This window comes from Oncorhynchus keta, unplaced genomic scaffold (assembly GCF_023373465.1).
Source record: "Oncorhynchus keta strain PuntledgeMale-10-30-2019 unplaced genomic scaffold, Oket_V2 Un_contig_2440_pilon_pilon, whole genome shotgun sequence".
NCBI classification, from domain to species: domain Eukaryota; kingdom Metazoa; phylum Chordata; class Actinopteri; order Salmoniformes; family Salmonidae; genus Oncorhynchus; species Oncorhynchus keta.
In genome coordinates, this window is record NW_026283886.1 from 537,433 (window position 1) to 553,357 (window position 15,925).

Sequence of the window (15,925 nt, forward strand, 5' to 3'; positions counted from 1 at the left end):
ATACACAGAGGACAATGTTATAAGTATTTACAAAAAATGTAACCAGAAACTGGAAGAATCCAGACTTATCACACACAGTTACTCCCAACAATGCCCTCAGGCCAATCTACAAATGTACAAAGTACTGTTTACGTAGCTCTACGTATTGTGCACATGGTTTGCTGTACAGGGGTATTCAACGCTTACCCTGCGAAGTCCAGAGCCTGCTGGTTTTCTGTTCTACTTGATAAGTAATTGCACCCACTTGGTGTCCCAGGTCTAAATCAGTCCCTGACTAGAAGGGAATAATGAAAGAATGCAGCGGAACTGGTTTCGAGGTCCACAGTTTGAGGGTTGTAATGTACGTCATCGTATATGACAACCAGATAGTCCACATCAGGGGTGTCAAACTCTTTCCACGGAGGGTCGAGTGTCTGCGGGTTATTGGTTTATCCTTTCAATTAAGACCTAGACAACCAGGTGAGGGGAATTCCTTACTAAATAGTGACCTTAATAAATCAATGAAGTACATGGGAGGAGCAAAAACCTACAGACACTCGATCTTCTGTGGAATGAGTTTGACACATGGTCAACATGAATGCTGAATTAATCAACAGCACTGAATGTTGGTATGTTTCACTAGTGATGCGTTTTGCATTCCTTGTGTATTTTCTTCCCTGGATTCCATGGTGTATTGTCATTTTATAAGATGGCTATTGTTGATATTCTAGAGTGGATTTGATTGGACTCTTTTCTCTTTCAAAGGGTCAAGATATGTCCACTCTGGCTTCCCAGAGTGGTCTACGGCCTGTTCTGATGATGACATTCTTACTGGGCTTATCCTTCATGTACTACAAACCCCAGATCAAGTTCCTCTCATGCCCTATCGACCAGGCATCCCACTTGGGAAAGGCTTGCTGTCCTCCTTGCCATCAAGTACGTAGGGCAAGGAACCAGATGGTGAATCAAACACACCATGCCCAGACAACCATTCAGGATGACTATCATTTTGATCTGGCCACTTGATCACACCTTTGACATAGCCTTTGATGTTAAAGTAGGCACAAGAGTCTGTCACCTAACAGTGGATAAAAAAACCTTTACAGCAAGGTGCACGGTGTCATATTCCACCATAGAGACATCCATGGAGACCTGAAAAACATGCCCCGAGAGCAACGTCCATGGTTCCAGAAATGGGTGTGGTGGAATGCAGAATCACCGGCTAACACAAACAGGATCCCTGGTGTTGACCACTTGTTCAATTTGACTGCCAGTTATCGACTGGATTCTGATATCAAGGTTCCATATGGGTCGCTTGTCGAGGTAACCAGTGAGGATAACATCTTTGAGATGCCCAAGAAGGACAAATTAGTCTGCTGGGTAGTGAGCAACTGGAACCCAAACTACAAGAGGGTACAGGTGTTCAACGAGCTCAGTAGGCATGTCAAAGTAGAGGCCTTTGGGAGACATTTTAGTAGATACCTAGAAAACGAAGTCTACTCAAAGACGCTATCCAGCTGTAAATTCTACCTGGCATTTGAAAACTCCATCTACAAAGACTATGCTACAGAGAAGCTGTTCAACGCTATGAAGTTGGGAGCAGTGCCTGTTGTTCTAGGTCCATCCAGGGACAACTACGAGCAATTTATCCCAAGGGACTCTTTCATCCATGTGGATGATTTCTCCTCTACAGAGGAGCTGGCAAAGAAGCTTCTCTTTCACGACCAGAACAAGGAAGAATATATGCGGTACTTCACCTGGCGAAAGAACTTTGAAGTTCAACAAGGGTATTTTGGACTTGAGCACACCTGTCGCTCGTGATTACATTCGAAGAAATAAAGGATACAAAACTTTTCATAGCCCCAAATCCATTTATTTAGATTAAGTGACCCATTTGTCGTGGTCGACAATGTGGCTGTGTGCTGTGTGGCTGTGTGGCTGTGAGTATTGTATGCTGGACGAAAAGGGGTGGAATGGTTTAGGGTCGTTCCACCAATTTGGTACTTTCTTGAGAAGTGTAACTTGGTAAAAAAATAATAATAATACTCAGTTTTTCACCACAAAACACTAGTACATTTCCAAGAAGAGTAGAATCAGTTCACCTGCTTTTACACTGATTTGACTGTTAATGTTCAAAGCTTCTTTTTTTTTAAAGAAAAATATTTGATAAGGAATGGTTTTTCACCATATGAAAATGAGAGTTCAGTTCACATTATAAGGTAGAGGTTTAAAATTAGAGAACTGAATCACAAATGTAACTTCAGAAATGACTGTCAATGCAACAAAATGACTAATGCTTTGAAAATGATGGGGAAAACTTGGAGAAATGTTGGGGTTAAGCGGGTTCAAATCTTTCTAGAAATCAGAGAGTGCACGGAGGGATATTTTAGCACGATAAATCTTTATTCATATAAAAAAATCTGTTATTGAATTCTGTGGTCTATATTAAATGGACACTTCATTTAATATTACAGGGTCTTAAAATTCAATGCAACAGCCACTCTTTCTGGGATGCACACAAAAGGGGAGCATAGCTTCAACCTGGTCAGTCCATGTCATGGAAAGAGCAGATTCCTACTGTTTTGTATACACACTGTGATATAGGTGAACAAATGCTCGACCTGCAGATGAGTATGAGGGGGGAGTTTCTGTAGAAAAGCCAACGATAAAGGCTTGCACTCCTTTTTGTATTCGTGTTGGCTGTTGCTGGTAGGTGCACTTGATTCAGAAGCCCTGTGGACCGGGTAAGCAAAGTGTTCCCATTGTGAACCATTTGTCTGAAAACAAACTCCCCCTACCTGGCGGACCGGAAGATCTGTGGCTAAATCGAGTGTGGCTACTGTGCTGGCCAATCGGATAGCTCAAATCATAGTACCTACAACGCTTCCACAGCAGTTTGATACAATAGGAATTAAGGACTTTTAAAACCATGACCCCAGAGAGACTGTCAAAGAATACAGCAAATACCTGCTGTTTTTATGAGTTAGTTCATGTTTAAGTTTTTATGCCGCACTGTCAACACTGTTTGTATTCAACACTATTACAAAACACAAAATGCGGTTCTCCCTACTTCCACTTGACTGCAGCTGAAATGAATGAGTAGCCAAGTGTTTTGATAGCCCTGAATTTGCATTACGATTAGCAGGTCGTCGTGTCAACTTTAATATCGATGAATATTTCATGTTCTCTGGTCATAGGAACAGCATGAATGTGTGCATAACAGATGAGGCATCATAGGCAGATAAGGTGCGACTCGACTTTCGCCATCAGGCGGAAGACGGTGTCCCCTCTCTGGTCAGTCTCACCCTTTTGTACTTTAACTATTTGCACATCTTTACAATACTGTATGACATAATATGAGATTTGAAATGTCTTTATTCTTTTGGAACTTTGTGAGTATAATGTTTACTGTACATTTAGTTTATTTCACTTGTTTATCTACTTCACTTGCAATGTTAACATATGTTTATCATTCCAATAAAGCACTTTAATTGAATTGAATTTAACATTGAGAGCAAGAACCTTGAGAGGCAGTCCCTCTGCTGCTCTCTCCCCTTCACTGAGACAATGCCTTGTTCAAAACACCTGGAAATTCCCCACTTCAGTGAGTTCAAGACAACTGGGAACTCGACCCCACTAGGGAAAATAATTTTGAATGGTCACCTAACTCGGAATCCTCGGGTATCTTTCTAGAGCTCCGACTTTCCAACCTGAAGATCACTGACGTCATGATTTGACCTAGTTTTTTCCCCCCAGTTCCCAGTTGTCTTGAAAGCACCATGACCATCAGATGCAGGTACCATAAGTAAAATAAAAAGCTAATTATTTCAATGCAAGGTCCTCAGTGTCTCAGTGCTACACCAACTGATCTATATTGTTTTCAAATTCAAACAACCACCCACCGATGTGCCAACGACCAACAAAAAGACGAATACAAAGACAAAAACAAAGAAAAACAAGGCAACAATGCAGAACAAAAGACATCCAGGACAATATTCAACACCACAAGGCCAACTGTGTGTGTTTCTATGCATGCGTGGCCCTATTTACATGTGTAACAACCTGTGTGTGTGTGTGTGTGTGTGTGTGTGTGTGTGTGTGTGTGTGTGTGTGTGTGTGTGTGTGTGTGTGTGTGTGTGTGTGTGTGTGTGTGTGTGTGTGTGTGTGTGGCGATCAAGTGCTTGCGTGGCATTAGCCTCAGCCAGATGTAATAATGTTTTTTGTTTTTTTTACCCTTGACTTTCATATTCGGCTGATCTATTGTTCTGAGAAATACAATATTGACAGGCCAGACATATAGCCAATATGCTGTGATAATGCATTAGGCCTACTGCCCAAAACATCATTCCTACAGAACTGTTTTTATTAGGTTAATGTTACATTGTTTAAGTCATGTTAAAAAAAACATCTGAGTAGTAAATCTGCTTGCTTTTTGACTGCGAAAGTGATCTTGACTCAGAAAAGGTTGGTGACCACTGATTTGGGGTTTCTATAGCTAGGTTTCCAACCAATTGACAGTTTTCCATGCCAATATTCTAAAATCTGCATAAATACAATAAAGGCATTTTCCCATCAGGGTTGTTTCCATCAAATTGACATGTTGCAGATAAAAGTCTGCGTGTAAATACTTAGCGCACATACAAATAACTTTAGCTGTTAAATTCCCATATACCGAATAAAAAATAAAAGTTAAGGGATTTTTTATCAATAATGACTAATTATGTATACATTTCAATCAGGACTAACTAATCAGAATACTATTATGTTACTGTATAGATGTATGAATTTTCTTTTAATCCTAGTACTGAATATAATGTGTGTAAATATAATCAAGAATTAGAACAATGACTTTCCTTGGTAGAAATGAATGAACTTATCGTCAGACTGGCTAGAATGCTTATCTACACAGGAAAACCTTGGCTCGGTCATAAATGATCTAAAGTGGTGGGAGAACTATACTGCCATTGTACCGGGTGGAGAAGAGACGGGACAGTTCGAAAACTAATGACGTCATTTTCAGTTTATAACCTGTTGTAAATTGTTTCATGTTCAGTACTCTGGAGAATATACGCTACAGATTGGTTTTGAGACTGGTATTAAACATTGGGTATTAAAACATGTAGGAATTTAATTCACGTAACAGGTTTCCATTTCTATTTTCAACTCTAGGCCAACTGATGGTTTTGTCACAAAAATGGTCCGTAGGTTTAACAATAGTGTCCACTCTGATATTGGCAGGTGCACTCTAGTCAACAGTTTGTAGACAGTCTACTACATGATGAGATTATTATGGACCAAAATTTGAGAATAATTTTATTTGGCAAATGACAGCCAAGCTTCGATCATCATGTCACCAAAATAAGACCCTCAATATTTATTGAAAGGAGCATCTGGGGCGGCAGGTAGCCTTGTGGTTAGAGCGTTGTGCTTGTAATCCCAAAAATTGCCAGATTGAATCCCCGAATTGACAAGGTAAAAATCTGTCGTTCTGCCCCTGAACAAGGCAGTTAACCCACTGTTCCTAGGCTGTCATTGAAAATAAGAATTTGCTCTTAACTGTCTTGCAGAGTTAAATAAAGGTAAAATAAAATAATAAATACATGACAGAGAAAAGAGGGGGGAACGTGTAATATGACTCGTTACCAAAACGTATTAAATGTTACCCACATTAACATAATGTAATGTAAAATGTTACCCACATTAACGTCATGTAATGTAAAATACGACCCATATTAACATCACGTAATGTACAAGTGCTGTTCCTGAACATCATACTGTTTTTGTATTTTTTGAGAGAATTGAAATTGATGTGAGAATGCAATGAATTTGAAATGTTGTTTAAAGATTTGTGGATATTTGTATTAATGTTGACCACCTCACAGCAGCCACACCTCTTCCACCTGCTTGAACAGTTCAGAATATGCACTCCACTGCCCATATCGGAGAATGAAATATTGAATACAGGTCCACGAATCCCTTTGCTTTCAGTGATGAGACATGATTCACTTGACCACATCTACATAGTTCCTGTAACAGCATTGCTAGACTAGTCAAGCCCACAAACGTACATGGTTCCTACTAGACTAAACCAGAAGCAGAATGTTACCAAAGTGGGGGGAGACATGTGTTGACCTACTGCTTATCGACCTACTGTCCAACACGCATTCCCTCACCACTCACTCATTGTCATGTCATTTGAAGAACTCAAGTTTTTTTAAGGAAGAGAAAATTACTAATTTCATTGTGGTGATAAATCAATATTGAATATAATTTGTCTATCAAACGTAGTAAATTACAGTAGAGGTGGTGGTGTTATGTTCAGTTTCAGTGTTGGTTTTATAACAGAGAATAAGAGACTAACCCACTGAGCACAGGTCAATTCAACATCTATTCCACGTTGAACCAACATCATTGAAATTATGTAGAAACAATGTTGATTTAAACAGTGTGCTCAGTGGGAATGCTCTTTTGTTACACATAATCTCAATATATATATATATATATATATATATTTAGTTATTTAAAATACTTCATTCTTATCATGTATTGTTTTGTATTTTTGATCTTCTAAAATCAGGTTCTCTTAGTGGGCATAACCATGGATGAGTCAGACAAATTGAAACAGGTAAGGTCACTTGGGAATAAAAATAATAAAATACTTTTCTTATTCTAGTTACATCAGGTTAAGATCTCATCAAACCAGTTTTAAGCATAGGGGTATGACCTTGGTGTTGATGGTGTGTCCAGCTTTTGTCAGGTTCACAATCCAATGTAAAATTAGCATAGGTTGTTCTTCAAATGGAAAGTGAACTAGAAAGTTACTTCGATATGTCCATACAACTGGCATAGAAATGATATACAACTCAAAACAATGAACTTGGAATACAACAGGGTAATAATTTACAGTACAACAAATAGTAGAATTCACACACTACATGAAAGATATTGTACAAAACCAAAGAAGTTAAAGTTGTATGGATGCTGGCACAAAACTGTCGAGGGCTCTATTTGTCAGGTAAAATGACCTGTTGATGGTGTTGATGCAAACACTACGTACTGTAGGCTACTCATTGTCGAGGGGGTGTGGACCAACCATTTAACTGCTCCCTCTTGTATTATATACATAGTCTCTGACAGCTTTCAACAATAATAAAACATGATTAGAAATCATTAGAGAGAATAAACTATGCTCAAAGTTCACTTTTTTGAATGTGGAGTTAGGTCTAAATAACTATGATAAAAGTAGACTCATACTTTGATAAACTTCCTGCCTGCATCAGACAACCAGGTGAAGAGGAAACATAAATACCAGCCACACCTTTTTACCTAACCTGCCTGTCTCTGAGATTAGCTCGGCACAAGGCGTTTTGCTGCGTCACTCAGTCACTCACTGATCTCTACACCTGGATGGTATACGTAGACAGTGTGATACAATACTTCATCTTCTCCTGGCATTGTGGATACCAAGGTAAGTTTGAGAACTTGGCTCTGAGGAGGAACTATTCATTATATTAGAAGTAATGACAATGTTTTGACTGGTTATGTATAACTGTTACTCTAAATAAGAGCATTGTGGGTAATCAAAAATCATACGGAATCTAGTACTTCACATTGATAAACTATTTGTTATGCTAATTTGTTTTTTTTATTTTAGTATCTGTTGATTAAAGACGACTTTGCCATATTATTATATAGTATAATAAGTGACCAGAGATCTTTTTGTGACAAGGCTTAGGAAAAGGAAGTTAATGAGGCATGGGTTCTTGTTAATGATTGGTATGATTTTAGACTTTGATATGAGTTTTATGTGAAAACATGGTTGTACAGGTTGGTCTTGTCCAAGGGATTGTTAGTCATTGTTTGAGACGTATCGCTCAAAGTGCCTTAGCTGGTTTGACTTGTTCCTGTGACTCAGCTAGCTCTGCAAGTTTCTGTGGCTCAGCAGAAGCGATCGTCCCGCTCCTGGTCCTCAGGATCATCCCTCTGGTCGGTGTCCTGCGGCAAGAGCTGCGCGTCAGGGAGGGGGTACTGTCACGTCTACTCCTGCTGCTCTTCTCTGGCGCTCGTTGTCGCCAGTTTACACATTATTACGCACACCTGTCACCATCATTTCCCGCACCTGCGCCTCATGAGACTCGCCTGGACTCCATCACCTTCCTGATTAACTTCACTATATCGGTCACTTCCTTTGGTTCTTTCCTCAGGTGTTATTGAATCTGTTTCGTGTCTGTGCGCTTTTCGTGTTTTTTGTTTTGTACTATTTACTATTACCTTTGCACTCCCTGCACTTGGTCCCTGACTCCCAGTGTACACATTACACTACAACTTCATTGGAGTTCACCTGTGGTAAATTAAATTGATTGGACATGGAAAGGCACACATCGGTCTATATAATGTCCCACAGTTGGCAGTGCATGTCAGAGCAAAAACCAAGCCATGAGGTTGAAGGAACTGTCCGTAGAACTCCGACACAGGAGTGTGTCGAGGCACAGATCTGAGGAAAAGGAACCAAAACATTTCTGCAGCATGAAGGTCCCCAAGAACACAGTGGCCTCCATTATTCTTAAATTGAAAATATTTGGAAACACCAAGACTTTTCCTAGAGCTGGCCGCCCGGCCAAACTGAACAATCAAGGGAGGTGACCAATAACCTGATGGTCACCCTGACAGCGCTCTAGAATTCCTCTGTGGAGATGGGAGAACCTTCCTGAAGGACAACCATCTCTGCAGCAATCCACCAATCAGGCCTTTACAGTAGAGTGGCCAGATGGAAGCTCCTCCTCAGTAAAATGCACATGACAGCCCGCTTGGAATTTGCCAAAAGGTACCTAAAGACTCTCAGACCATGAGAAACAAGATTCTCTGGTCTGATGAAAACAAGATTGAACTCTTTGGCCTGAATGCCAAGCGTCACGTCTGGAGGAAACCTGGCACCACCCCTACGGTGAAGCATGGCGGTGGCAACATCATGCTGTGGGGATGTTTTTTCAGCGGCAGGGACTGGGAGACTTGTCGGGATCGAGGGAAAGATTAACAGTGCAAAGTATAGAGAGATCCTTGAAGAAAACCTGCTCTAGAGCACTCAGGAACCCGATCTAACATCTCTGGAGAGACCTGAAAATAGCTGTGCAGCAATGTTCCCCATCCAACCTGACAGAACTTGAAAGGATCTTCAGAGAAGAATGGGAGACACTCCCCAGATACAGGTGTGCCAAGCTTGTAGCGTCATACACCAGAAGACTCAATGCTGTAATCGCTGCCAAAGGTGCTTCAAAAAAGTACTGATGTAAAGGGTACTTATGTAAATGTGATTTTTCAGTTGTTTTTTCAAATAAATTAGCAACAATTTCTAAAAAGCTGTTTTTGGTTTGTCATTATGGGATATTGTGTGTAGATTGATAAATGTTTTAATCAATTTTAGAATAAGGCCGTAATGTAACAAAATGTGGGAAAGGTCAAGGGGTCTGAATCATTTCCGAAGACACTGTATATGGAGACTGTTTCGTTCCAACAAAAAAGGGTTCAATACATGTAAATGAAAGAAATATGTTTCCAATCTTTCTTATATCGCTCAGATACTTCTGAACACTTTTGTTTTTTGGGGGGAGTCTCTCTTCCACATAGTGAATCTGTTATTCAACGCGTTTGTTTAGGCTAATAGTGGTAAGGCAAAATACAATTACGAAAATATTTTTTTTTATATATATTTTTTTTTTAACTTGAAGAGGTCTTCTAAATCTAATTCTAAATGATCCTTGGTATGACCTTCTTCAAACGATTCCATGTAGATTAGAGTGTGCCTCCAATCATCAGGCTCCTGAGGACTGTAGTTGTCCATCCCTGGTGTACACTGTTTTCTGTACATACTGTATACATCGTCATACAGGATAGTCCCGACTGTCCTCATGAATGCTGAATTTATCAACAGCACTGAACGACGCCTTAGTTTCACTAGTGATGCATTTTACATTCTTTGTTCCCTGGTGTATTGTCATATAAATAGTTAATGTGCTTGCTGAAATGAATTAATATGTCACCAGCTCTAGCACTTAACGCTAGAAAATCCTGGGATCCTTGGACCCCCCTTCGGCCATCCTTTGAAAGCCAACATTATAACAGTCTAATGAATACATTTAATATATCCTATCATTTTATTGAGTTTATGGAGGTCTTAGGTAACATTAGAATATGAAAGAAAATGTATATGAAAGAACACCATAGCATGTTAATTTGTTTGTAGCTGCAGGCTATATGAACAAATGAAAAAGCACTAAAACCCCACAATTCAAGTGTTAATTGATTTCAAATAAACACTGTCACAAAGATAATTAATTTGTTAAAGACAGATCTTAAGGAGCATCATGAATTTAAGGGAAAGCATTTCAAAAGAACAGAATGGCATATTTTCTATTTAAATATATTACTGTTCTTTGAGTGTTGAGTTCACGTGGAGAGGCATGGATGGGATCACTGTTATTCAGAGTTGTTGAGTTAAATGCAGAAGACGCATTTTGGTTGAGTCATTCCGTTCTAGGTATCCCTCTTTCCCTTTAAATTTGCTAAAAAGTTATATCTTCAAATATATAGTATCTCAAAATGTCATTTTTAAGAGTTGTGTGGCAAGGATACATGATTTGGAACTGCATAATCTGCTCTTTCTGATACTATATAGACATCAAAACATTTTACCTGCTTGTGATTTGTAGGAGAATTTGAAAAAGTAACTTTTTGGCCCATCTTTTACCTGCCTCTGTGTCAATTCAAAGCTGCAGCTGTTCATTGGATTTGTCATATACAATTTAACAATTGATAATATTCTCACTCATCAGACTATTGTCAATTTAATCTTGTCTTTATTATATATGTGGGAAACTAATTTTGATATACATAGTTTAGTGTGAGGACAGACGCTGGGAGACAAGAAGCAAGTACAGGGAGTGAAGATATAATGGATAAACGGACATGGGAAAAAAACAATGTCTGGACGGGGAACAAAACAACATTAATGCAGACATGGTGAAGAAAAGGAGGAAGTGACAGATATAGGGGAAGCAATCAATAAGGTAATAGAGTCCAGGTGAGTCCCATGAAGTGCGTAATGATGGTAACAGGTGTACGAAATGATGGGCACCTGACACCCTCAAGCCCAGAGAGTGGGAGTGGGGGCCATCATCAGCTGCACAGGCTGAATGCCAAGGAATGACCTGCAGTGATTAATATTATAGGATATATTAAATATATTCATTTATAACACAAATTATTTTTGTCACATTAAGATTCTGACAACGACAGTTTGTTAAAAAGATTAATTTAGGAAAAGTTAAGGATGGGGGGACATTAAAAAGGCTTCTGTTTTGAGTCAACATGACGCTATTGGCTCTCCTAGTGTTAAACCGCTTGAGCTATCAACACTAACTCATCTTTGGAATACGCAGACTCCCTGTCAGCAGGTTACTTGAAGATATTTTTGATACTATTTATACTTTTTGTACTACAGCCATATTTGCATAAAACGCAATGCATTAAAATGGCCATAAACTTCAATGGTAAAACATTTAAAATTCTAGATGCTACATCAGGCTATCCTAACTTCAAACTGTCTATAACCTTTACAATTTTAACCTTAACAATATGAATTAGCATACATTTGCATAAAGATTTCTTGATTTAATGCCAACTATCTATAACAACACAATGGAAGACATTTCAAATGTGACTTTTTAAAAACTATATAGACACACCAACCCAACTTTCACATGCTCAGGCTATATAATACATTCAAGCAATCTTTCTATCTAACTACTTTTTCAGCTATAACCAATCACTACCATTATTATAATGTATTTCACATCCATAAATACTTTTAGTTATTGTTGATATTCTAGAGTGGTTTTGATTGGTCTCTTTTCTCTTTCAAAGGGTCAAGCTATGTCCACTCCGGTTTCTCAGGGGGTTCTACGGCCTGTTCTGATTGGCTGTTTTTTCATGGCATGCTTCGTGGGAATATTCTTAATTTACTACAAACCCCAGATCAAGTTCCTTTCATGCCCTACTGACCAGGCATCCCACGAGGGGAAGGCTGGTTGTTCTCCTTGCCCTCAAGTAAGTATGGCAGGGAACAACACAGGGCAAAAAACACACCATGCCCAGACAGCCATTCAGGCCGATGATGACGGAGACACAGACACTATCATTTTGATCTGGATGTGGCCATTTGGTCAGGCCTTTGACATAGACTCTTGTGTCTACTTTAACATCAAAGGCTGTCACCTAACAGTGGATAAAAACCTTTACAGCAAGGCGCACGGTGTCATATTCCACCATAGAGACATCCATGGAGACCTGAAGAACATGCCCCGAGAGCAACGTCCATGGTTCCAGAAATGGGTGTGGTGGAATGCAGAATCACCGGCTAACACAAACAGGATCCCTGGTGTTGACCACTTGTTCAATTTGACTGCCAGTTATCGACTGGATTCTGATATCAAGGTTCCATATGGGTCGCTTGTCGAGGTAACCAGTGAGGATAACATCTTTGAGCTGCCCAAGAAGGACAAATTAGTCTGCTGGGTAGTGAGCAACTGGAACCCAAACTACAAGAGGGTACAGGTGTTCAACGAGCTCAGTAGGCATGTCAAAGTAGAGGCCTATGGGAGACATTTTAGTAGATACCTAGAAAACGAAGTCTACTCAAAGACGCTGTCCAGCTGTAAATTCTACCTGGCATTTGAAAACTCCATCTACAAAGACTATGCTACAGAGAAGCTGTTCAACGCTATGAAGTTGGGAGCAGTGCCCGTTGTTCTAGGTCCATCCAGGGACAACTACGAGCAATTTATCCCAAGGGACTCTTTCATCCATGTGGATGATTTCTCCTCTACAGAGGAGCTGGCAAAGAAGCTTCTCTTTCTCGACCAGAACGAGGAAGAATACATGCGGTACTTCACCTGGCGAAAGAACTTTAAAGTCCAGGGATGGTGGTTTGGACTTGAACACGCCTGTCGCTCATGTGATTACATTAGAAGAAATAAAGGATACAAAACTTTTCATAATCTAAATAAATGGTTTTGGGGCTAAGTGACACATTTGTAGTGAGACATTTCCATTTAAAAGGACCCATAAGCACCAATCTGTGAAGCGTGAACGGGTCAGGGTTCCATAGCTGCAGGCAAACAGCAGAAGCTGGATCAGCAGCACAACCAGGTGTTTCCCAACCCTGGTTCTCAAGTACCCCCAGCAGTACACATTTTCATTGGAGCACTGGACAAACACACCTCATTCAACTCATTGAGGGCTTGATGATTAGTTGACAATTTGAATCAGGTGTGCTTGTCCAGGGTTACAATAAAAATGTGTACTGTTGGGGGTACTCGGGGACCAGGGTCGGGAAAAACTGACTTAAAACACAAAACCAAATCTATATCCATTGGAGTTGCTTAGCAATGGATATAGATTACCAAGAAAACAGTGAATGTTCCTGAGTGACCGAGCTACATTTTTTACTTAAATCTACTTGAAAATCTATGGCAAGCCCTGGAAATGGTTGTCTAGCAATAATCAACAACCAATTTGACAGAGCTTGAAGAATATTTAAAATAATAAATGGCAAATGTTGCACAATCCAGGTGTGGAAAGCTCTTAAGCCTTGTTCACAATGCAGGCCTTAATGCTCGAATCTGTAATGGAATACTGACTGTCCAAACAGCAAGTTACAAGTGACCAAATCAGATCTATGCGTGTTCAGACAGCAGTCATTTGCTGATAAGGCTATGCTAGTTGTCATAGTAATGACAGGTGTGTGTGTGAGAGCAGTAGTGTAGGCTGATTGGTAGTAGTGCTTCCTTTCACTCAGAATTTGCATAGCAAGCTAAAGTGACAACAATGCCTGCCATGGATGTTTCCCAGCTGCTTTAAATGTTTAAAATCAGAGTGGAAGAACACTTTTAAAGCCTCAAAGGATAAGATGATGCAACTTGTCAAACTGTCAACTGAGTAGCTAGCAAGCAACAAGATACGCCAAATAACAGTCTAAAAAGCACTTGAGGGCATATAAATCACAAGTCACATGGCCAGGAATCCGATTTGTATCTTTTATTAAAAAATATATATATTTCACCTTTATTTAACCAGGTAAGCTAGTTGAGAACAAGTTCTCATTTACAACTGCGACCTGGCCAAGATAAAGCAAAGCAGTGCGACACAAACAACAACACAGAGTTACACATGGAATAAACAAGCTTACAGTCAATAATACAATAGAAAAAAAGAAACTCTATATACAGTGTGTGCAAATGGCGAGGAGGCAAGGCAATAAATAGGCCATAGTAGCGAAGTAATTACAATTTAGCAGATTAACACTGGAGTGATAAATGAGCAGATGATGATGTGCAAGTAGAGGTACTGGTGTGCAAAAGAGCAGAAAGTAAATAAAAACAATATGGGGATGAGATAGGTATATTGGCTGGGCTATTTACAGATGGACTATGTACAGCTGCAGCGATCGGTTAGCTGCTCAGATATCTGACTTCAAACCACCTACGAAGGCTGTTCAGACTGCGGGAAAAATAACAGATTCAAATCGGATATGCAAATAAATATGATTTGGGACACTTCATACCACCAATGTGAACATTGCTTTAGAGACCTACCCAGAAAGTCACACAGCTGTATATCGCTGCCAAATTCAAATTCAAATTCAATTCAAAAATAATATATTTGTCATTATAGGGTATTTTTTGTAGATTGATGGAAAAAATATATTTAATCAATTTTGAACTTCAGCTGTAACACTATTTTTGTTTAAAATAAATAAATAAATAAATAAATAAATAAATATATATATATATATATATATATATACGTCAAGGGGTATGAATACTTTCTGAAGACACTGGACCCTTTCCAAATTTACCCCTGGACAGGGCAAACCACACCCACTTTTCCAAAACACAACCCCCACACCAACATAGGGATAACTAACTTACTACCCTGAGACAAGGCCAAGTATAGCCCACAAAGAGTACAGGAAGGATGGGAGAGCTCAAGCAAGTCAGTGACTCAGTCCCCGCAATAGGGTCAGAGGAAGAGAATCCCAGTGGAGAGAGGGGAGCCGGCCAGGCAGAGACAGCAAAGGTGGTTCATCACTCCAGTGCCTTGATTTTCAACCTTCGCACCTCCAAACCTGACTGTTGAATGTTCTGTTTTTGCACACTGTTTGCATAGTTGTTTTGTTGTTTGGACAGAATATACTGTGATTACAAATGTGAAATATAATGTAAATGTCTATCACACTAATGTCTTGTCATGACAGAAAAGGTAACAAGTTATAGTTACTCACATTTAAATCATTATTTGCCCAGATATCTGCTGATTCCAGTAATGCTGTTATTGTTTCAGGGTAATAAACTGACAATACACTGAACAGGGTTTGAGAATGATGGATGGAAAAGAGGAACTCTGTTACCATAGTGTTCTTGTATTGTTAACCCTCTTGCACAAAAGAATGTGGTATTACCATGAAACAATGCTGAAGGTGTTTCTGAGCAAATAGTGTTTGGAAAAATATAACTTGTTAGCAAATAATGTAATGTAATGTCAAATCAATTTTATTTATTTGACAAAATTGTATTTGTCACATGCGCCGAATACAACAGGTGTAGTAGAACTTGCAGTGAAATGCTTAATTACAAGCCCTTAACCAACAATGCAGTTAAGAAAAATAAGTGTTAAGAAAGTATTTACTAACATAAACTGAAGTAAAAAATGTAAACATTAAAATATAACATTAAAAAAGATAAGAAAATAGAAAAATAATCAATAATTAAAGAGCATCAATAAAATAACAGAAATGAGCCTAAATATAGGGGGTCCCGGTACAGAGTCAATGTGCGGGAGCACAGGTTAGTTGAGGTAATTGAGGTAATATGTACATGTAGGTAGAGGTAGT

General features: G+C 39.2%; 2 protein-coding genes across 2 annotated transcripts; both read left to right on the forward strand.

Moving 5' to 3' along the window:
* The first annotated feature begins 750 nt into the window (after window positions 1-750).
* LOC118392607 (4-galactosyl-N-acetylglucosaminide 3-alpha-L-fucosyltransferase 9-like) lies at window positions 751-3,475 on the forward strand. The gene has a single exon (XM_052505633.1). The coding sequence runs from the start codon at window positions 1,141-1,143 to the stop codon at window positions 1,798-1,800; it is 660 nt and encodes a 219-aa protein (XP_052361593.1). The 5' UTR covers window positions 751-1,140; the 3' UTR covers window positions 1,801-3,475.
* A 3,825-nt stretch (window positions 3,476-7,300) lies between these two features.
* Window positions 7,301-15,400, forward strand: LOC118392551 (4-galactosyl-N-acetylglucosaminide 3-alpha-L-fucosyltransferase 9-like). The gene is made up of 2 exons (XM_035784611.2): window positions 7,301-7,447; window positions 11,899-15,400. Exon 2 carries the CDS (start codon window positions 11,908-11,910, stop codon window positions 13,054-13,056), a length of 1,149 nt encoding a protein of 382 aa, XP_035640504.2. The 5' UTR covers window positions 7,301-7,447; window positions 11,899-11,907; the 3' UTR covers window positions 13,057-15,400.
* The last annotated feature ends 525 nt before the right edge of the window (window positions 15,401-15,925 follow it).

What these genes read in the sequence shown, in the direction of transcription:
- LOC118392607 (XM_052505633.1), top strand. Translation starts at nt 1,141, where the DNA reads ATGCCCCGAGAGCAACGTCCATGGTTCCAGAAATGGGTGTGGTGGAAT.
- LOC118392551 (XM_035784611.2), top strand. Translation starts at nt 11,908, where the DNA reads ATGTCCACTCCGGTTTCTCAGGGGGTTCTACGGCCTGTTCTGATTGGC.